This window comes from Pleurodeles waltl, chromosome 11 (genome assembly GCF_031143425.1).
Source record: "Pleurodeles waltl isolate 20211129_DDA chromosome 11, aPleWal1.hap1.20221129, whole genome shotgun sequence".
Taxonomy (NCBI): domain Eukaryota; kingdom Metazoa; phylum Chordata; class Amphibia; order Caudata; family Salamandridae; genus Pleurodeles; species Pleurodeles waltl.
The window spans coordinates 985,815,145-985,839,277 of NC_090450.1; the positions used below are offsets into that span (position 1 = coordinate 985,815,145).

General features: G+C 45.3%; 1 protein-coding gene across 1 annotated transcript in view; it reads right to left on the minus strand.

Annotated features, from left to right (window-relative positions):
* LOC138266469 (catechol O-methyltransferase-like) overlaps positions 1 to 23,723 on the minus strand; it is a 46,959-nt gene extending 23,236 nt beyond the window's left edge. Inside the window, exons 1-2 of the mRNA XM_069215294.1 lie at positions 23,511 to 23,723; positions 2,503 to 2,785 (exon numbers count right to left, since the gene is read on the minus strand). Of these exons, the coding sequence (XP_069071395.1) occupies positions 2,503 to 2,785 (283 nt within the window). The 5' untranslated portion in view covers positions 23,511 to 23,723. The remainder of the gene's footprint in view (positions 1 to 2,502; positions 2,786 to 23,510) is intronic.
* Positions 23,724 to 24,133: the final 410 nt, after the last annotated feature.

Sequence of the window (24,133 nt, forward strand, 5' to 3'; positions counted from 1 at the left end):
TTACACCAGTGCATTTCTTTTAAAAACAGAATGTATTCCAAAATTCATTTTTGTCTTATCACTACAGTTAAAACCTTATCTGTGTAACTTACACAATAGCTGAATCCTCAATACTTTCTCTGGTTATTTTTCTAATTTCCTTCCTCTTTTATCAAACTTGTTATTAATCTATGATTTATGCTTTGAAAATCTGACATTTCTATATTCACTTTTGTTTTTAAAAAAAAAATAGGAGACCATAGGTAAAATGTTCATGTAATACAGAATCTGGTGCATAAATGTTACTTTCAGAAAATGCAGATTAAATGTAAGATTACAAAAGCATAACTACTAAATGCACCAGCTTACAATGGTGCTCGAAATCTGCCCATAGTTTTAATTATTTATCTCAAATTAGGTTTAGTCCTATTTCTTGCACAATAATTACCCATGCTCCACAGGGTGTAAGGGTGTCCAGCACTTTTACGAAAATCTACTGTGGCCACTGAATGGTAGACAGTCCATAAATGCTGTGTGGCCCAATGGCACGTGATTCTTTCAGCTACTCTTAGGTTTTTATCCAGAAGCACTGTAGGCTCATGTAGGCTAAACCCCATAGTAGAAAAAGGGAAACAAAAGTCCCAGAATGCAAAGTGTTGTTAACCAGAAAGCCACAACTGGCTAAAGGTGTCACACATGGCAGGCTCCACTGTTTAGTATTAACAGTCTGGTTCACCCTGGGTAAAGAACTATGTAGTTCAATAGTTACATCCAAACTGATGCACCAGTATTAAGCAAAATAAAGACAATTTAGGGTGTTCCAAAATCACAACTTTTGTAGCCTACTAAAAGGATTATGCTCCTTACACAGCACTGTAACAGTGACTCAGCAGTTTATCAAAGGGGCCCTAAAGGTCCCTGATAAAGGGCGATCCTTGGTACTTTAGTGGCCTCTTTGTACACTTTGAGGTTCGCCAACTATGTTCTTAATTGGTTCACCACTTTCCAAACAAAAACACACCAATATGTTCCAAAAGTTATTGTCCTACTAGTCAAATCTAGGGACCCCTAAGGAACCACTTATCTGAGCACCAATGGTGTCCAAACCTTAGATGAAGTCGCTTGACATCCTTTGGCTGAACCAGACATCGCACTACACCAAAGTGTTGATGACAAACAGCTTTAATTTAACTAATCTTCAGAAACCAACGTTCACGGCTTATGAGACGGCCTGGTCATAATATGATTCTGGATGTCTTTAAGTTGAATTTAGCCAAAAAGGAGAGTCTCAAAGTTTGAGGCATGCGTCAACCAAATACCATGGATTGACTCAACACAAGGAATTTCAATAGTGTCTCAGCCACCTGAACCCCTATTACCAAGACCCTTGGCTTTTTCCTCGACCAATCCCTCCCCTACAAGGATTACATAAAGAAAAGATTCCAGGACCTATGACATCTGATACGTCTCCTGCCAGATCAAACCATTGCTCTTGAACCACACTTCCACTCAGCTGTTCTGGCTCTTATACATTTTCGGGGCAACATTTCACTTGCTGCTTTCCAGGTGCAAGGCTCACCTTACACAAGCTGGCATTCATAGCACTGATCGCTAGTCAATACAACTAGAACCACACCGCCCCTCCACACCTACACTCTCTCATAACCTGCAGCAAATTCAGTGATCCATGTATCTTATATGACACCATGCATATCCAAACAAGCATTTTCAATGCAACGGGTCTCGCATTAAGCCGAGTTAGAGCTATTAGCGTTGTAAACTCCTAAACTGACTTTTCTTGCCACATTAAATGGAAACAAAAAAAAACAACAGAGCGCGATCGCGCTGCTAACTAAAGAGAAGAAGTAGTCCAGAAACCATACAGAAAACATCAAGCCTCGTATGTTTCCAGTAGTTGGTCGGTGTGCTCGAGTAGGGCTAATCACTGGAAAAGGTATGCGTGCCTTTCACAAATGAAAGCAAGCAGATTTTAAAAGGCAAGCCCACAAACCAATATAAGGGACTGATGTGACATGGGCGTGGTTAGAAGCCCAAAGAGAGATTACATCAGGGGACGGACATTTAAAAATGAAATGTGATTACAAAAAAAAAAAGAAAATGAAGGAAATATAAAGTTGGGAGACTACATTGATCTGTGAGGAATAATTTAAACAATATACATTTGTTTCCCCAGTTTCTTTCAGGGGGTTCAAGGAGAAGAGGTGTGGAAGTTTCTAGGAGTGGGGGGTTTCAGACATGATGTGTGAGTAGGGCGTGGGGCTTAAGCAGGGCAGAGATTCAGACTAATTACAGGATTTTGGGGGTTTCCACTCATGTTCCAGGAATTGGGGCTTCCTGAGAGCCTCCAGGAGGTGGAGAGGGATTTCAGTGGGGGGGGATGGTGGTAGTTCAGAGTGGTTCCAGAAGTCACTGGTCCTAGACAAACTGGGGCATTGCAAAGAGGCTGTAGGAGCCTGCTAGGCGCGCCTGTGTCTGTTGAGTGCATCTTAGGTGTGTGTTTACCTTTCTCGTCCCCTACATTCATGGCCCACTCCTTCTCATAGCAGTACTTGTCGATGGTGTCTACGACGCTCTGCGGATCGCCCTTGACCGCATTCTGCAGGACATAGTTCAGAATCCGCTGCTCCTTGGTGTTATCCATGAAGAAGTCGGCAATTCTTTCCAGCACCAGCTCGTGCCACAGGATCGCTGCCAATCCGTTGTTCCGGATTAAGACGAAGAGAAGTAGACCAGCCGCAAGAAGAACCCCAAAAACAGAGAAGACAACTGTAGAGGCATCCACCATCTGAATGGGACAAAAAAAACAGGGTGGTTGTTTTATAAAGGCCAGATAAATCATATATAAAACATGCTAAATCCATGATTGATTTGAATCAGTTCACCGGCAAAAGGTGAAGGAATGACAAAGTTGAAATCATCAGACGATTTGAAGGATTGGAACTATCTTCACAACAGTTTTTCCAGCTTTTATTTAGATTTCATAGGGATATTAATATTGAAAAAAGAAACTGTTAAACGTTTCATTACCAAAAGGAAATTAAGAGGAACGAGGTGTACTCAAACAACTGCAAATTATTTGACTTAGAAAGAAATCCAGCTGTTAACTGTGCAACGGAGTAAGGGAATATTGAACACTGGTACAGGTAAATGTAAAAAAAAAATTTAAAAAAAAAAAAAAAAAAAAAAAATTTATGAATATGCAAGAGCAGGAAAGTTTTACAAATGGATTAGCACTCCAAGTCCTGTTAATTGAGACTTATGAAAAAGGCTCCTTTTAATGAACTGATTTAATGTAGTATTGAAAAGGAATGGCAATAAAATTTTACTTCAAAGACTGGACTTATTTAAAGAGTAATCCTAGAGGTTAGCTGGGCTGTGTCTACTTCTTAATATTTCACCATCCTTCTGAGATCTACCACCATCTTTCCAAACATCTTACATTAGCTGGGATCTTGAATGACCAGAGCTGCTTAACACAAAAAGAATCAGTGAAGCCGAAACCAAACAGAAACTTCCTATGGTTTTCCAGAAAGAACGTATGATAATTCCCTGCTTAAAAAAGTTTCCTTAGGATATGATGGACCAATAACCGGGGACCCATTTCCATCTTGATACACGAGGCAAAGTTACTGATCTTTCTCAGCACAAACCTTTGACTGAATGTAGAACTCTTCTCAGGGCATAAGACAGTCCATTATTATCATCTCAGTACTTTATGACCTAAGGATGAAAGTTGCCAGTGGCTCTGTTGGAGTAGCCCTGCCTCTTGACCACTCTGTGGGCTTCGTTAGTGATCATTACATCTTAATGCGACACTTGTCGGAGTGCAGCATTAATAGCCTGGAACTTTTGATGTACAAGTCCTTTTTGGACAAGACGTATCTGCCATTTCGATTACTCCATTGTTTTCAATCCATTTCCCTCATTTTGCCCTGGAGCATAAATCTTTCTTTTATTTTGACTAGAGGTGGGCAGAATTGGCCGGATTTGGAGACTCCGCGTTACTAATGTGATGCAGAGTTCTGTCCAAGTTTCACCAATCACCGCATGGTGGAGTATTTCCCGCAAGGCTCCAGAACTGCGAGATGAGGGAGATTTGGTGTCCCCTAGTGCCATTTTCTAATGCAGGCGGTCGCACTGAGAGAGGAACAAAACTAACTTGAATGGCCTTGCACTCTTGCACAACGCGAGGTGCCATTTGCACTGATTATTTAGCGCTGCTCGAGCAACTGCTGCTGAATTGCAGCGCAACATGCATATTTCTGTCCGTTGGCGGATCTCTGCAGAAATACGCTGAGTTTTAATGTAACTCCATGGAATTCCGTGGAGTAAAACGCTGTGAGTTCCGCCCACCTCTAATATTGACTACAGCAAATTTAGTTTACACTATTTATTCTTTCAGAAACAGTGATCAGCCCTCTCTTTCCTCAGTTCTGTGACTGTGCTTCTGGTTAGGCTGTAAGACCATTTGAGATTTTGTACACCAAGGCCCATATTTATACTTCTTTAGCGCCACAGTTGTGTCATTTTTGGACGCAAAAGTGGTGCAAACGTACAAAATCTAATCGTATTTTGTAAGTTTGCGGCACTTTTGCGTAAAAAAATGACGCAAATGCGGCTCTAAAAAAGTATAAATATGGGCCTAAGAGTCTCTTTAAGTGCATTCTCCAATCTTTGAGTGAAAGGTCCAGCCCTATCAATTTTGAAAAACTGGGGGGTACATTCCCCTAGGGGACCTGGACATGAGACATCAGATCCAACAATAAACTATCTTGTCTAGTAATTAGTAGGTATTCTGCTCCACTGTACCAGACCTGGCATCATTTTCATGATTCGGGCGCCTACGTTTAGGAGGTTGCTTCATTTTAGAAAGAGGTGAGATACTGCAAAACCTGCCCCATAATAGCAGGGAAATATTTCCGAAGGGCTATCAAGAGGACTGAGGTCATGGACGTTCCAGAAAGCCCCAGGAAACTTTGAATACAACATCTTCTCAATCCATGTTGACAGCCTGTCACTGTGCGATTCTGGGCAAACGTGTCAAAAAATGGAAATCTGAAGTCCAGTCGTAGTAAGGGAAACGTCATTGTGTCATTCAAAGATATGAATTCCCCTCTTGATGTATGCAGTCCTGCATCCTTTCCTGGTAGCCGCTGTACTGTAAAGCGCTCTGCTGATCCCAGTTAGGTTTGTGATACATTAAAAAAATAGTGCTGTCAATAGCGGTACCATTCCCATGCTCTTTTATGGACTTCAAGGCACATCAGTGCTAACGGTTCACCAAGAAATACAAATTCCCTAAATGGATACATCATATCATACAATGTCCAAATGCACGGAACACATGCAGGAGCAGCTTGCGGTGCTTTCTAGGGGCGGGCGGCACACGGGGGCAGAGGGTGGAAACAAATGAAAAAAAAAAAAACCTTACCTGGATCATCGTCGCCGCCAGCACCGCGCCGCTCCCCTGGCTCCTCTGCTGCAGGCACAGGCTCCCAGCCTGCCCTGCGGCCAATCCTGATGCTGCTCAGAGAAGCGTTAGGATTGGCTGGGAGCGCCCAGCCAGGGCGGACCCAGGCAGGCTGGGAGCCTGCACCTGCTCTCTCCAGCACTGCAGCTTAGTGCCGTGCGCATGTGTGTTTGGCCGGCCCAAGAAAGCCGGCCAAACATACATGCGCATTGAGGGGGAATGCAGAGTGCACTCCCCTCAGTGTTTGTCACAGCCTGTGACCCCGCCCCTTTTTCTATGAAACAATAATAAACAGTTTATTCTGCTGCTGCTGGCGGGGAGGGGGAGAGACATATAGATTACACTAGACAAAAAGCTCAGTTCCCGGCAAGGAGCACTTTTACGTGTTGTTGTAATTATTTTTTCTCATTCATATTTCCCACATAAAATAGAAGAGACAAAGAGTGAATGCAAATATTTTCCATTGACTGGCGGCTTCTTTTCAAATCAATGTTTTGTGGTTTATTGATTGCACTATGTCCGATGCATTACGTTTCTTGTACTTGGGCTTTCTCCTTGTGCATGCAAGACCTCCATATGATGGAACTGCAACAGACCACCTTAATTTCCAACATGTATTTTGACATTTTAACATGACGTCCACCTTTTTGGCTCGTGCCTCATTTCCATAACACATGCATTTGTTGAGGATACAGTCGCCACAGGGGGCTATGAGTTATATAACAGATATTTATTGATACCCAACTGTACTCATTATATTGTGCTTAGGGGAATGAAAGACTGACTAGATCCACTGTGAGCTGATCCTGTGACCAAGGGGTCAAAACAGATCCCTACAGTGGATACAGGATCCAGTGAACCATCAGGCCACATCACCAGAGCATAGCGAGCTGAAACAGTCTGGGGCTTATGGGGTAACCAAGGAAGACGTGTAGGGAGTCTGGGTCAGACTTCTTAGATTTCTTAGACCTCTTAGACCTTATCTGCATACTCCCCAAGATTAAGGGGGTGCCCACTACAGATTTTTCACCCATGAGGGCACGGGGGACATTGCAGGAAGCAGCAGTGATGCAAGGCAAAATGACTCATACTGAGCAGCCAGTTCATAGAAGAGAATAGAATATAATGGAGCTTGAAATACGGCGGATGGGATATCCATTGCGTTTGTGACAGAGTATCCCATCCGCCAAGGTCGTAATCAGGCCGTCAGTTTCTTCAAAGTTCTCCAGAGTTGGCACCGGTTGACTCACTGTTGTCCCAAGACACATCTGAGCCCAAGCCCTTTATGTTGGAGATGCCAATTTCCAGAACGTGCCATAGGACTGTGGGTACCAAAACAGGATCTCTGATTTCTTCAAGGACTAGCGAGAACCGAGCATTGTACCTAGTGTCCTCTTGGCCCTGCTCCACAACATGTCAAAGATTCAAGAACTTACTGGTCATAAAAGAAGGTGGCTCTGCATATTACTGGCTACTGCAAAACTGTGCTCACTTCGCTAATGGAAATCTCCGAACACCACAATATTTGAAGAACTGCTGTCAGAAATCACCAAAAAGACTAAAGCATCAGCTGACTGACCAGATGCAAAACATTGAGAATATCTGAGATCTTTCAAAACATCAACATTTTACCAGTTGGTTGTGAGCAGAATTTCTCCGAAATCCACATTAGCTGCCTGAGTAACCAAGAGCCAGATGTAGCAAAGGTTTTGAACGTCGCAAACAGCGAATTTCGCTGTTTGCGACGTGCAAAACCCACATCACGATGCCCAATTCCCATTTTGCGAGTCGGTAACCAGGTTACCAACTTGCAAAACGGGACTGCGAGTCGCAATTAGGAAGGGGTGTACCCCTTCCTAATTGCGAGTCGCAGCGCGATGCTGCATTGCTTTGTGACCGCGAACGTGGTGGCAAAGCATTCGCAGTTACCACCAGTGTCACACTGGTGGTAACCCATTCGCAAAAGGGAAGGGGTCCCCACGGGACCCCTTCCCCTTTGTGAATGGCATTAAAAAAAAAATTCCAGAGCAGGCAGTGGTCCTATGGAGCCCCTACTTGGCAGCTCAGTTCAGGTACTTACAAACCCTAAGATCAAGCGCCTGCTCAGCAGCTCAGTTCAGGTACTTACAAGCCATTTGGTCACACCCATACTCGGCACCTCAGTTTGGATACTTACAAACCCTAAGGTTAAGCCCCTACTCGGCACCTCAGTTTGGATACTTACAAGCTCTAAGATCAAGCACCTGCTCGGCACCTCAGTTCAGGTACTTACAAGCCCTAGGATCGAGCCTCTACTCGGCAGCTCAGTTCAGGAACTTACAAGCCCTAAGATCAAGCCCCCACTCAGCAGCTCAGTTCAGGTACTTACAAGCTCTAAGATGAAGCCTCTACTCTGCAGCTCAGTTCAGTTACTTACAAGCCCCTGCTCTGCAGCTTAGGTCAGGTACTTACAAGCCCTAAGATCAAGCCCATACTCTGCAGCTCCCTTCTAGTACTTACAAGCCCTAAGATCAAGCCCCTGCTCTGCAGCTCAGTTTGGGTACTTACAAACCCTAAGGTTAAGCCCCTACTTGGCACCTCTGTTTGGGTGCTTACAAACCCAAAGGTTAAACATGTACACCGCAGCTCACTTCTAGTACTTACAAGCTCTAAGATCAAGCCTCTACCCTGCAGCTCAGTTCGGGTACTTACAAGCCCAAGATCAAGCGCCTGCTCAGCAGCTTAGTTCAGGTATTTACAAGCCATAAGGTCACAACCCTACTCGGCACCTCTGTTTGGGTTCTTACCAACCCAAAAGGTTAAACATGTACACGGCAGCTCACTTCTAGTACTTACAAGCCCTAAGATGAAGCCTCTACCCTGCAGCTCAGTTCGGGTAGTTAGAAACCATAAGATCAAACCTGTACACTGCAGCTCACTTCCAGTACTTACAAGCCCTAAGGTCAAGCCCCCACTCGGCAGCTCAGTTCAGGTACTTAAAAAGCACTAAGATGAATCCCCTACTCTGGAGTTTGGTTCCAGTACTTTCAAACCCTAGGATCAAACCTCTACTCCACAGCTCAGTTCAGGAACGTACACGCCCGAGATCAAACTCCTACTCCACAGCTCACTTCCAGTACCTACAAGCCTGCGGATTCTGCTACAAGTACTGGTAGACTCTGAACTACTGTCAGCCAGAAGGGTTTCCACCGTTACACCATCTTGTTGATTCTTTCCAAGGGAACTTTCTGCAAACCATCCTCGGGTTGGATCGACACTGTGGGCTTTGCTAGGAGTCACTCTAACTTTCAGAAGGGTATCGCCCACCTACATCTAGCACGTGACAGCATTGCTGATGGACCCATTATAGTTCGATACTACTTAAACATTGAAAAGAAGGGAAGTGCTGTGAAGCCACACCACTGAACACATCTTTATACACTCACTCATTCCACATTGGCAGACAGTGAACATGTGATCAGCCCACACTTCAGTCAGGAGCTTGGCAGACATGTTCACTTACTTATTGCAGACCAGTAAGGGATACACCACCCCCCTTATGCCAAGCCCAGGACTGGGTAGACCATGCAAGAAAGAGCTGGTGGTTTTCAGGGTGTAAGTAATTGATCTTGCTACGAACATGAACTCTGAGCACTACCTGGAACCAAAGATGAACGTCAAGGATAAAGTCACACTCTGGACTATACAGTATAAAACAAGAGGTATACCAACGTCCAGGGCTTAATTTGTAAATAGAAACGTGCCGGTGCCCAAAGCTCTCCTCTGAAACACACGGCTACTGCAATTAAATCTGCGAGCACACAATACTGTGGCAGCTAATCCTGAAGCCACCTCGAGTCTCTTTAATCCATTTACAGCCACTCCCTGCCCCTTCAGCTCACTCTTGCAGCTTTGTGCTTTCTCCCTTTGTGACCCTTTTTCGTTTTTCTCTGCCTCCATCCTTCTCATATGTGTATTTTGAGTGCAGTAAGTGCTTGAGGCACAAAAAAAAGTGCTGGTCCTCAAAAATAAGTGCTGGTGTCCCATACCGGAAACCACAAGCTCAAATTAAGCACTGCTAACATCACATTGTTGCTGAGAGGCGAGATGGGCAGGGTCACTCACCTTAGGCAGTGTTGCCTAGAGTATACACCTATTCAAATAATACTCCATGAACAATTATATTTCCATGCAAGGCAGGGATATTAAGAATTAACCACAATAAACCGCTAGAGTTTCTGACTTTGTAACTGGGACCCAGCTTCGAGTCGACTCAACATCTCGTGATTCTGGGCAAATCACCTAAGGGTATATTTATGATGGGGTTTGTGTCGCTTTTGCACCACGCAACATGGTACGACACAAACCCCAAATGAAATTTTACGAAGCCACGCAAGCCCGATTTGCATTGCCCCGAGAGGCTTCATAAATCTGGAGTACAGGAACGCAGATCAGTGCATTGCCTTACTCTGCCCTGGGAAGACATTCCATGGGTGTTGTGTGGGTGTTTCCACGCAACTCCCACAAAATGCTACGCCTTACCAGGGGAGGCGTAACAAGAAGAAATATCTTTATTTCTCTCCGTTACTTTCTCTATGTGTGTTGCATTCCGCTGCACACAGAGGAATATGCCTCAGGGGATTGCTTTTGTGAAGAAAGGTGAACTCTCCTGCCCAAAAACAATCCTGCGTGCAACCGAGGCACCCTCAAGGGTACCTTCGTTGGCACTAGGCAGCCCAAAGGGCACCTCTGCCCAGGGAAAGGCTGGACTGCGCTCCACTAACTTAAATATGGCGCATTATTTCAGTTTTCCTGTCGCGGAGCAGGGTGACTTGCTGCGCACCTTTTTCATAAATATATGCCCCAGAAATCACTTAGCCTAAAAATATAAGAAAACATACTATTGTCCTAATGGACCTGGGGAAATATATAGAATGTATACATGGGAAAGGAATAATTAAAAATAAGGAATCTTTCACGTTTCCAGCACGTACAACACTTTTTTTTTTCCTTTTCATTAATTATTTTTTGTGTCTCTAAGAAGGGGCCACACTCCTTTAGGGATGCACAACTTTCTATGTTATAATTGTTACTTTCTTTTAATACAATTTTATCTTTCTGTTTCCTTGAAACTAAATATGAATCTTCACCTGCAGTGCCTTGTGCACATAACACTTTTGTTTAAAAGCAACACAATCCAAGAGAAAATACACATAGAAAATGTGATTTAAAAAAAAAAAGGTATTAAGTCCAATTTTAATATTTCCACATGAACACCAATAAGTATTGTTTAGTTCTGGGATGCACATTAGTCTATTGGTAATTTAGGCATCTAAAAGTCTAAGCCCTGATTTAGATTTTGGCGGAGGGGACCTGTCCGCCGAAACCTACATCCCATTAGAAACAATGCGATTTAGATTTCGGTGGACCGGATATCCGTCACCGTTGTGATGGAGTGATCCCTCCGCCGTACTCTAAATCCGGCCATAAGTATGTTATCTAATAGAAAAAATATTTTTGTTGCTATAAATTTCTTTATTTGCACCATAATTGTCAATGTGTTTCGGTCTGTTTGGGCGCATCCTTGTGTCTTCCTCAGGAATGAATATGGACGGCAACAATACTGAAAGATATTGAATGATCTGCTTGCCAGTCATTGCACAGTAAGTGTAAAATTGTACAAGAAAATAAAACAATAGCAAAAAGGAAAAGTTGAGCATACTTTAGAACGCGGCAGCCGGGTAAGTGGGGATGGGGCGGGTGGAGAATTTTTAAGGGCTTGGTGGGGTAGATTCTAGAGTTCAGAGCGGAGATGAGGGGGTTGGGGTAGTTTTTAGGACAGGGTAGGTTTTAGGGTTCAGGGCAGGAGGTCAGGGTAGTTTATAGGACAGGGTGGGTAGGTTTTAGGGTGGGGCTTCAGGGTTTTTTTTAGAATAGGGGGTAGTTTTTAGGACAGGGTAGGTTTTAGGGATCAGGGCGGGGTTGGGGTAGTTTTTAAGGACAGTGTGGCGTAGTTTATGGGACAGGGTAGGTTTTAGGATTCAGGGCAGGGGGTCGGGGTAGTTTTTAGGACAGGGCAGTTTGTAGGACAGGGTAGGTTTTAGGGTTCAGGTCAGGGGGGTCAGGGTCGTTTTTAGGACAGGGCAGGTTTTAGGGTTCAGGGCGGGGTGGCATAGTTTTTAAGACAGGGTGAGGTAGGTTTTAGGGTGGGGTGGGGGTCAGGGTAGTTTTTACGACAGGGTAGGTTTTATGGTGGGGATGGGGGCCTTGGGGTAGTTTTTAGGACAGGGTAGGTTTTAGGGTGGAGGGGCATGGTTGTTTTTAGGACAGCGTGGGGTCGTTTTTAGGACTGGGTAGGTTTTAGGGCGGGGTCGAGGTAGTTTTTATGAAAGGGCAGGATAGGTTTTATAGTTTAGGGTGGGGTCGGGTAGTTTTTAAGGACAGGGTAGGGGGTCAGGGTAGTTTTTAGGGCAGGGTGGGGTAATTTTAGGACAGGGTACGGTTTAGGGTGGGGGCCAGGATAGTTTTTAGGACACGGTAGGGTAGTTTTTAGGACAGGGTAGGTTTTAGGGTGAGGAGGTCAGTGTAGTTTTAAGGATAGGGTGGGGTAGTTTTTAGGACTGGGTAGGTTTTAGGACAGGGTAGGGTTTAGGACCTGGTGGGGATAGTTTCTAGGTCAGGCCAGGGTAGTTTTTAGGATAAGGGTTTAGGGTGGGAGTGGGGTATTTTTTAGGACAGGGTAGGTTTTAAGGTTTAGGGTGGAGGTGAGAGGTGTTGTGGGTCTTGTATCACACAACCATGCATGGCATCACCACATGTACCTTTACTAAGCATGCTTTTACAACAAAATTCGTGGTAAAGGCATGTGTGGTAAAGACACGGTTGTGGTTCCAACCGCATTGTTAAGCCGTGCGAGGTTCTGCTGTGTGTGGTTCTGTCATACAGCCCAATTTATTTTATCAGTGCATTGAGAAATATTCATTTAAAAGTGATAGTTTTTCAAACATGAATTTGGAAACATTAATTGTTCCCCCTACCCTGACAACAACGCCAACAGTAATTTAAAGAGGCAAATCAGTCGTTATGTGCACTTTATGGGTGGCCTGGGTTCCTATTATACATGAACAACATTATAGTTTATTAAATCAAACACAGGAGCAGGTTTTGAACAACGCACACTGTGAAATCATGTATTTCAAGGTCCTCTTATATGTGATGAAGAAAAGGGAGTGAAAGTGATATTAAACAATTGCCTAGGATCACACACTTTGGTAAAGTGAAGAAGCCGGGATTAATCCCAGGTTCTCTGGTTTCACATTGTTCAAATTAGCCACTAGATAAATATCCTTTGCTTCGCCTACCTTACCTCCAAACCCCACAACCCTCTTGCTCGACCATCACCCCGCTGGCATCAGTGTGGCCCTCAGGCACATCACAGACCAAACTTTTTGGCCCCTGGGAAAATGTTTGCGACTACCCATGTTCTAGAAGCTTATGTTGTGTCTGATTCCCCCTCCTTTGTGAAAATAAATACAGAGCTCTAAAAGTGGTACTTCAGAATGGATAAATAACCTTGCCTTTTTTTTCAGAAATTGGTTATCACTTGGCTGCAGTCGATCAATACTTCTACACTCTTGCCAGTCTATTCAACCCACCAATCATTCGCACAAACTAACATACCACACACCCCCTGAGGAACTCCGTCTATTTCCACCACAAACAAACTGGGGTAAATGCATGGATGGCTTTCCTGCGAGACTAAAGGGGTCATTAAGAATTTGGTGGGCGGCGGAGGCTGCCCGCCAAACTCTTTCTGCCCTCAGACTGCCTGTGCGGCCTGAACCCCTGCCGGCCCTAATAGGACTTCACCGCAGGGCCGGAGCACGGGAACAGTGTTTCCGCCCGTCGACCCTACGGAGAACAGGGCTTTAACTGACGCCGGCTCCTCAAGGAGCCTGCGCCAATGTGGCGGTGCAGTGGGTGCAGCAGCACCCGTTGTGCATTCCACTGCCCGTAATTCGTGCAGTGGAATGCACGATGGGGCTGTGAATGGGGGCCCCTGCACTGCCCATGCTAAGTGCATGGGCAGTGCAGGGGCCCACAGGCCCCCCTCCCAGTCCCCCATATATATATATATATATATATATATATATAAATAATAAAAAAACAAACACGTTCACGAGTAACTGCGTGTTTGTTCTTCAGGGTTAGACACCACCCCCGTCTCTCATCAGACGCTCTTCCTGGGATGCCTGCCAGGCCGGCTCAGCCCTCCATTGGTCCACGGTGGCTCGGCCTCCACCGGACTCAGTCGCTCACTGAGGTAACTGCTTAAACTGCTGACTGAGGCCTGCACTCCTGGCCAGAACCCCCGCGTGTGCTGCACCTAGGGCTCATCTCTGGACACGCCTGGTGCTGTCAGGGTTTATTTATCCTCGGATGACCCTGCGGCCTCTTCCAAGAGCTTCTGGAGCAACTTTTCAAAACTTTATTCAGTAACCTAACTATACCTGACAAATGCAGTGTTGTAAGTAACACGCGTCTCTCTCAGGCCAGCAAGTCTGAAATTAAAACCAATTCACGGCCAAAAAAGTGGCGCTGAGATCTTAAAAAGTGCACACAAAAACGCTGATTTTTAGGAGTTTGTGTCATCCGCAAGAGATGAAACAAACTCTTCGCAGCTCCGAAAAGCCGCGCCGGTCTGCCCTCGGCGCTATTTGCTCTGGTAAAGACCCAGTTAAGTATTAGGGTAAAATGATAGTTAATTTAGTCGCTCATGTTGCATAATATTTTGATATGGAGCTGTCACACACGGTGAAACTGCACATTTCCATAAAACTTTGTATTAGGAATTGTCAACAGTGTTCTACGGTGAACTGTGTTGGCAGGGATTTCTTATTTTTTGCACTTGTTATGCCACTGTTAGGTTACTTTAAGAATGTACAACTCGGAAAATAAATTACAATTTATCTTTGAGGTTATACAATGCTTTTATTAAGTCTTGCCTGAGAAAATACATGTGCTGTCACTTGTGAGATCTGTTAATACCTAAAAACAACCTAAAAAGGGCTTAAAGCAGTGGTTCCCAACCTGTGGTCTGGGGACCCCTGGGGTTCCGCAAAGCCTTCTCGGGGGGTCCATGACTGCTTGGAGATCGAATACATATATTAGCAGATTAGGTCCCCAGCTTTCAGTAATGACTCAGCGGGGGTCCCCGGATTCCAATAATTATTCTGTCAGGGTCCCCGGGTTCCAGTAAAGATAAAGTGGGGGTCCACAGAAGTCAAAAGGTTGGGAATCACTCGCTTAGAGCCTATCCTTTACTCACCATTGGTTGACTTCACTGTCACTCTGTTTTCTGGATCCTGATTGGTCAGCGTGTGCCAGTTTCACTTTCATATGGTTTTTGGTTCACCCTACTGTGGAGCATGGACCAAGAACTGTCTGCTTGTGTTTGATTAGTGTTCTCCAGCTACTGCTCGAGCTGGGATTGATGTCCTTTTTTTCCTTCTTCATCACCCAAGTCGATGCTTGCCCATCGTTGAGGCTTCCCTCTGATTCCACCCCCCCCAATATCTTTGATTGCCTGTTTTTTGCTGCTCCTCATGGTAGCTTCTGTTTGAGTTCCACTCTTATCTGATGTATTCAATATAATATTCCTCATTTGTCCCCACAAAGGGACACTGTTGGCATTCACATGATGTGTCTTTGGAAAACAGATCCTCTAGCATAACACAGCATTATCGGAGATGTCCATCTTGGTTTACAGGAGGCTTGCTTTCGAGTTAAAGGAAGTATGATTCTGTCATCAACAATGAGTAGGCACGGAGAAAGGGGTTCATGGTCTACTCAGTACAAAGACGTTAAAAGGCACAGGCAAAGTGGGCTCTGGCCCAGGGCCCCAGTCTTTTTTTTTTTGGGGGGAGGGCTGATAGAGCCAGCTCTGTTCTGCAGGGAGTCTTGTCCAGATGCCCTCGAATAATTCCTAAATTGTTTAAAATATCGTTTTCCTTTAATTCATTGTTAAGGTGGGTGATGCGTGAGAATCTATTACAGACGATCTGCAGGAAATGTGTTTATGTTTCATGCAAAATCCATAAAAAATACTCACATAACAGAATTGGGAGAGTGTCCCAGAGATTATTTGCAGTAATATTAGCTCCTGCTTGGTTATAGTCCTGAAAACACACGTCACTATCCCTGGATATTAGATGCAACAACATTAGAATTTGGACCAGTGTCCTGTGCACTGTTAGTCACCTGGCCAAAGAGGGCACGAAAGAGCTGAAACTGGGTCAAAATTCAAAGCCGCTTCGAACAGGGGCCTCCAAATTACTTTTGGCCCAGAACCCCCAAAATCATTATGATGTCCCTGACTCAGTACATGGAATAGTGAAGGGGGGTACCCGGCGTGTCCACGCTGTAGCCAGTTCGATTTCCTGTCTTTCTTTTGTATATTCTGTCTCGGATTTCACCGACACAGTAAGGATGAATGCCAAGTTCTCTTTTAAATAAAGGCAGTGCAAACGGAAACTTATATTCCTTCATGGTGCACCGCTTTGCTTTTTTTAAAACAATAAAACACAAAGTGTGAATAAGATTCATTCACATAACTAATGGGATGGTCCCCTGCAGGGAAGGTCAGCGCCAGCAGTGCTTTTTAACTGGAAAAGATCGGCTCATCAATACAGAAAGGTTTTATATAAACAAAAAATAAATAAAGGCGTGCTTGTGTCACGTGCTCCCATAAGGCATGCAATTATTAACTGCACTGGCAGCGAGTGTGTAAAAACTGTATTGTAAAAGTAAAGAGAGAACGCCATTGTTAATGCAGCGCCTCAAAATCAGGAATAAGTTCCTGGCACTAGGAGAAGAACACACCAGTCTTTCTTCTTTCTGGCATCCTGCCCGCCCTGTAAACACCCGTATTTCGCGCTGTGCTTCTAATTAATGAATGAAGTCGCCTGTAAGGATTCCCTGTAGCTCAGGGGACAATAATCAAGGTGATATGTCCAAGATCACACAGTTTGCGGTGAATGGTGAAGCCCGCAGAAGAGCTCCAGATCGCACACAGAGCACACCTCCTCCCACTTGATTATCTGTCATCCTTTAAACTCATTTTCTTCTACCACTCGGAGTAGGCCCTGCTTAGGACATTTTTTGCTGTGTTGTGGATGCGTCAGCTTTATTAGAGTCGTGTATTTGATTACGTAAACAAAACCTATTACCTCCTGGAGTGGAGGGGTGTCTTTCGCAAGTTGACCTTCTTAAAGCCCCACCCGGGCGTGAATGAAGTTAGTTAAGTAATTCTAAAGTGTGACTCACGCCTTGAACTTGATTCATGGCTCTAAAATGAATAAACTGTAAAAATAATTTATGGTGTAACGAGTTGATGTCATGTTTCCTCAGGGCGCACCAACTGCTGTCCATGACACATAAAAGCATTTCCTGTAACCCAGGCCTTTAAGATGGGCGGGGTGGGGAGGTCTCCAAAAGGGAGTGGTCGATACAATTAAGTGTGTGACTTAAACACACACACTAAGGATCTGTGAGTCCCATAGCGTGCCACGATTATGTTGGTTCACAACTCAATATATGACACATACACCTAAAACCAGCCAGCGCTATTGACTTTGTCAATTGCTGTTCACTGTTTAGGATAAATGATTAACTGCAATGATTTTAGAATTGAACATTACTGAGGCCTGTGGAAGGGGAAATCGTCTGCATATGTCTCAATTACTCCTGTTATGTTCACTCTATGTTAGACATGTAGGCCCTGGTTCTCCCCAAATCACATCTGCACCTGGAATACGTGACCATTGCTCTGCAGAGAGGCCAAGGACTGGATGAGCATGTATTCTGAACAACTTTCTAACCCAGAGACAGGCACCATGACAAGCTTGCTCTGTATTCAGCCTCAACTCCAGAGTTCTCAATCCTGGCCCATTGTAAACACCCGGGGGCGCTACTGTTCAGAGCATGTACTATACAAGACTTATATTCTACATTGAAAAAAAAACATATATATATATATATATAAACACAACATCCTGGAAACAGTAACATCCTTAGGGAATGCAAAATTGAGTAAAGCCCGTGAACTATAAACAGGAACTAACTCGCTGTCAGGGGTTACCTAAAAACATTTTACAGTCATTTTTTCAGAAATCGATTATTCCTTTTACCATTATAGTTAAGGAGATGAGTATAGGGTCTGAGAGGAACCCGTTCAATGTTTGTTTTTAATTACAACCAGGTCTGAAACCCAAAGGGACCCGGCCCACTTAAAGCTACGCAGCTGTGGACTAGAGAAGTAAAGCTTTAAGTAGTTAGTACATGTTTTTTTCTGTTTGCCTTTTCTTTCCAAAGTGAGGATCCAAGTCCAGAGGTCCATCTCCAGACTCTCACAGTGGAATGAGGTTTGTGGAAAACATAGCAGAGACTCGTCTGTGCTTTAGGGCCAGATGAACGAAGCATTTTGCTTTTTGGGATGTACAAAGCCCAAACTGCAATTCGGTAACTTGTTACCGAATCGCAGTTTGGGTTTTGCAATTCGGTATTAGGAAGTGGCGTGTCAAGGGCGTCCCTTCCTAATACCGAATCTAAATGGTACGTATGATTGTTTTGTGACCGCGAATGCGGTCGCAAAACAATCAAAGTTAGCACCAATTTCAAATTGGTGCTGATCCACTCGCAAAAGGGAAGGGGTCCCCCTGGGACCCCATCTCCTTTGTGAATGCATGCAAAAACATTTTTTCAGAGCAGGCAGTGCTTCATTTAAAAGCAATCACAGACATGGTGGTCTGCTGACACCAGCAGGCCACCATCCCTGCGAGTGCCGCCATTCTCAATGGCAAATTGCGACCTGCCTCATGAATATTCATGAGGCAGGTCATTTGCGACCCCATTGCGAATCGCAGACAGTGTCATTGACACTGTTGTGCATCCGGTTTTGCGAGTTGCTAAGACTCGCAGTTTGCGAGTCGCAAAACCGGATCTTCGTACATGTGGCCCTTAGTACCAAAAGGCTATGACGGGCTCTGAAACTAACCCAGTTGGTCTGGTGCAGCCAACACCCAGTTGTTTCACCCCTCCAACTGCCCTGGTTCTGTTTGTTTCGGTGAGTGCAGGTTAACAACAGGAACCCTGAAGGAAATCGCCAGCTTCATATGGAGGAAACTACAGGAAATCAGCACATTTTGATTTCAAAATCAGTAACTGAGGACACTACCTTTTGGAGGCTGCAATATTATAAATATTGATGGATGCCCCCGAAGGGGAAAAGTAAAAAGTGAACATTAACACTGGGAGGCGAGAAGATACAGACCTTGGTCTCTAATTTGTCTGTCCCTTGCCTATCGCAGTATTTCCGAGTTACCCTCTGCAGGGTCAGTCTATGGGTCAGTGCTTAGCTTTTCTCAGTTTGTCCTTCTCATTTGAGACAAACACAATTGGCAGTTTCCTTTCCAAAACAGTATCCTGCAGGCCAGGTTCACTTTCCAGAAGCATCACGCCTACTAGACAGCACGTGCACTCTCTGTTCTGAGGCCTATTGTGGCTTACCGAGACCACTGAGGGGCTTGGAGTCCAATCCTTGATTAGTTTCCCTTGCAGCTCTTATCTGCCCGCTCCTTATTGGTGTCCCAGCTTATCAATCTTGTGTTTGTCCCGCTGATGGAGCATCGCCTCTTTACAGTCTCTCCGATTGGCTGGCATCGCTGCTTCCACTACTTGCTTTTCAAGCACTACTTTTTTCCTTTTGTCTCGAGCACTCCAATAGAGTGTGTTTTCGAGCCGTGTCCCTCGTGTACATCTCTCCTTTCCTACACTACGTGTTGCCCTCAGTTTAAGTCTGTTTCTTCCTATAGCTTCCCCGCCCGCGCCCTACCTACTGCTTTTCCCCAACCCTGTGTTGCTTTTACAAATGCCCCCCACACTCTATTGTTGCCTTCACATCTCTTCCACACCCTGTTGCTTTTGAGCCCTCTCCAGGGTTGTGTTGGCATTACCCAACCTCTCTGTGTTGCTTTCCTGTTCGCCCAACACTCCCCAGTGCTGCTTCACATCTCGTTCCCACCCTTCCCCCCCAATCGCTTGGCAGCCCCCACTCTCCTCATTTTGCTTAGCCAGTCCCCCTCTTCCCCCCCCCACTCTCCCAATGTTGCTTGTCCGTACCCTACCCCCCCCCCCCACTCTCCCCATGTTGCTTGGCCGCCCCACCTCCCAACTCTCCCCATTTTGCTTGGCCTCCCCGCCCCCCAACTCTCCCCATGTTGCTTGGCCGGTCCCCCCACTCTCCCCATGTTGCTTGGCCGTCCCCCCCATTGCTTGGAAGCCCCCAATCTCCCCATTTTGCTTGCCCGCCCCCCCCCCTCCACTCTTCCCATGTTGCTTGGCCGTTCCCCCCATCCCCCCCAACTCTCCCATGTTGCTTTCGCTCCCCTGCCTCATAAAAGAAAAAAAAAACACTGTTTTGCGTAATTAAAAAGAAAAGGTGCCTTGTCATTTTGTATCTGCGAGCATGCTTGGTGCATGTTCTTATAAAATTCCGTGGCCGGCCGCATAAAAGGACTTTTTTTTTTTTAACTTTCGCCATACTGCATACATTACAGATGCTGTGCAGTGTGGCTCTAAACCATTGGCAAAGCCAGTAGGTGATAAAAGTGAGACCTATTACCTTTGCCAATGCCTATTTTACTAGTGTCTCAGCTTTGTGGTTTCAAATGTTTAATCATTTTGCTATGATTACTACTCTCACAGACTACTGCTGGCCGACAAACATTCGTGCCAAAATGTCATTTTCAAATAATGCCCTTCTAGTGGGGTGGAATTTCCACCACTAACTACAAATAAGCAATTCTTTGTTGTACCATATTTGGGGCACAAGATTTTTCTCTGAGGACATTGAGGCTATGATATTTTGGTACCATACCCCACTGTCTCTGCGTAAAAAAGCTTTTTTAGCTATTTATAAACTTCTTGCTAGTGTCCAAGCTTTACACAAGGAGGTGGGCGTCACAGCACTGCAAGAAGAGGTGAGTAACAGAATGCAGATTGCGGCATTATGATAAGAGAAGCACTAGCAGAGATTTATATGGCACATAATTATCTTGTTTATGTAAACAGACTAGATGAAAAGTACTGGGCAAGGCAGGAGATTTCTGGTATAGTTTGACAGGTTGCGATATCGAGTGCAGAAAATGGACTAGGAGCCTGATCAATCAATCAATCGTGTGTGAGAAGGAGATGTTATTGGCGGAGATGATGGGGTCATGACTGTGCCCTGCTGAGTGGGTTGCGGAGTTAACCAGTTGTTTGAGTCGGAGGGTGCGCAGGTTCTCGAGTAGGGATGAGGTGTTCTGGTCGCTGAGGTTCTCTAGGTGGAAATTGAGGTCACCGAGGAGGATGTAGTCTGCTGAGGTGAGGTGGGTGGCCGCGATGAAGTCAGCTATGGATTCGCTGAATGGGGGTGGGGTTCGGGTTGGTCTGAATCTGGAAGTGGAGGTGTTCCATCCCGGCAGAGTGGTTGTCGGAGCTGGCCCTGAGGCGGAGGGTGTTTTTATGGACAATGGCAATGCCTCTTCCTGGTTGGTTGGTGCGGTCTCTGTGGATGATCTTGTAGCCAACGGAGGTGGCGGTGGCAATGTCCGGGGCTGAGGTGGGGCTTATCCAGGTTTCCGTGAAGAAGGCGGCGTGTGGGGAGATGGTGTTGAGCAGGTCCCATATCTCTACAGCGTGGCGAACGAGGGAGCGGGTGCTGAGTTGCATGCAGCCGAGATGTAATATTTCGGCGGACGGGTTACTCTGCCACAACAGTGACGGATATCCCGTCCACCAAAATATAAATCACATGGAATTTATATTTCGGCGGTCAGGATATCTGTCACCATTTTGATGGAGTGACCTGTCCGCCGAAATATCACATCGCAGCTGCATGCTACTCAGCACCAGCTTCCTTTTATCCATCACTGGCCCCACCCCCCAAATGTTACGGCCTGTCGAAAACATTGTGGAATTTGACTGGATAGTATTTTCCTGTAGCTTTTGATTGGGCCCAAGATGCTATTAACCTTCTTCATTGACAGTGTTTCAGAAATGCTTCCCATTACATGAAGATTCTAGTCTCTCTCTCTGCGCCGCCAATGTGATTATGTGTCGTGGAAAATAAGAATGCATTTATATCCATAAAACAGCGAGAGCTCCGGAATCTCATGCAACACTATTGCAATGGCAACATCCTTTCCCATAGAAGCAAGCTCCTTTAGAGGTCATTTGTTGCAATATGGTGCCCTCTTGTGGCCACTTGGGCTGTTGCCGTTAGGCAGTGGCCCATAGTAGTTTTCATGTAGTACCGACCCAGCTTATCGGTGTGAGCATTCTCTTGGAGTGTGACTTTGTATAGGACAGGACACCGGCACACATACCAGAGATCCGTGCCAGGCGCATCTTCTCTACTTAACAAAACCAGTTTGACCGCCTGTGCACGGAACATGCATTCTTGACACCGAGCCACACACAACTGAAGAAAACCAGAGACTAAACTCAATGCAAAAACATATTTCCTGCTGGGAACAAAAATCAAACTTGCACACCTCAAAAATGTTGGAATTTAGAGCCAGATGTACAAACGTGTTTGTGATTAGCAAACAGCAAATTATTGCGATTTGCTATTGATAGTTAGAAACACAAATGTACTAAAGTGTGTTTAACACTTTTTGCTATTCCCAGTGGGTCGCAATACACCTAGCTCATGAATATTAATGAGATAGGTCACAGTTTGTGACCCAGTGGGAATGGCAAAAATCGCATGGATGGTGGCCGGCTGGGGTTAGCAGACCAACATGTCTGTGACTGCTTTTCAATAAAGCATTTTATTTTAATGCAGCCCGGTTTCCCTGTTTCCAAACATTCTCAAAGGGGAAGGGGCCCCACACCCATTTCCGAATGGAAATGCAAATGTTTTGTGACTGCATTTCGGTTGCAAAACATTCACACATACCACTGCGATTCTATTAAGAAGAGACGCCCTAAACACACCCCTTACTAATATGAATCACAAACCCAATTTACGATTAGGTAACAGGTTACCGAGTCACAGACAGGGCTTGGCACACACCAAAAAGCATTTTTCTGGTCGCAGACAGCCCGAATCTGCAGTCTTGTGTTAAAGTAGGTAGGCTGGACTACAGAGAAAAAGGACTGTCCGATAGTCTGATGAGGTCTTTGCAGTGCTGGTAAGAAAGGCGCCTTGAATATACCTCGAGAGCATGCGGCGCTATATGGCCTAATTCAATCAAAAATAACAATCTCGGAACAGAGCGAGGAAGGGGGGGGGAACACGCAGAAGAGAATGAAAGAGGGAACTTAGAGGAAATGGGAAGGAGAGAGAGGCAGAGAGAGAGAGAGATATTTTATATAACATAATAATGAAAACAGGAGGACGGATGGCAAATACACGAATCCGGTACATCGTCGTACAGTAGTTTTCCTAATAGATTTGAATAAGGTGTCCAGGAAACTGTTTCCAGCACTTGGGGGGAAGGGGGGGGGGAATCAAGACATAACATTTCCTTTCTCCCAGCTCTGATTAAGTTCTTCCTCGTTCTTTACACTCAAGAAAACACACGAACCTGTCATGTAAAATATTTAAAAAAAAAAAAAATGAGGGGGGGCGAAGTTTCAGGTGGAGTGATTGGGGTGTTACAACCCCCTTAATAAACGCATTTTATTTTAAATAGTTGAGACCTGGTGTTTCCAGTCGGGTGCGGGAGGTGTCTGGCGGATTTCACCAGGATTGTTTCCATACACACAGACAAAAAACAAACGCACGGGCACTTCCGCTCTCTTCGGAAAGTTCTCAAAAATACAGGTCAATTTACAAAATATTGTATTTTCTCTGCTGGGACCCTTACCAACCCGCTTCCCTCTGCCCCCTAAGCCCCTCTCGTGTACCCTGCCTGTCTTATTATGTATTTAAACATTATGTGGCAACCTGATTGTGAGAACTCCCCCCAATCTCACTGACCAAGCAGAAAATAAGGTTAAATGTGGTACTCACGGAAGGGAGGCGCGCACAGCCTGTGATGCCAGCCTCGGCTCTGAGCTGGTAAGGTGGCACGATCCAGGTGCCAGCTGTATTTATCCGGCGACGGCCAGAGAGGGCGTCGGTGCGTCATTATCGCCAGGGCGTGCGCCACGGGAGGTGGGGGTGTCTACGTGATCGGTAAGAAAGCCCCCACCCTCCCTCCACCAAGGAGTCCCCCCACTACCCAGGAAACCCGTCACAAACACGCCTAGTGTGAGTCCCAGGATTCCACCGCTGCACCCTGGGAATTGTAGTCTCTGTTCCCTGCTCTTTAAACAAGTGGAGTGAGGCCCAGCAACCACGCCTGGTAAAATGACGCCCAAAACGCTGTGTCACTGTGACCAGCATCAGCTGATACGCCAACGCCTAGAAGATGCCCTCTACAAGAGTAAATAATTATGACACAATGCTGTAATTAATTTTTTTTGTTTTGAATGGGCTAAGCGTTTAATTAATGCATTCTCCCAGCCTCAGAATGATGAAACACTGAGTGGGCCACACCAGTTCTGAAGCTCACAGATCTCCACGCTGCATACACTAGCTCACTGAGCCACCAAGCCCAAGGTGTGAAATTATTACTCCAGATTAGTCACAGT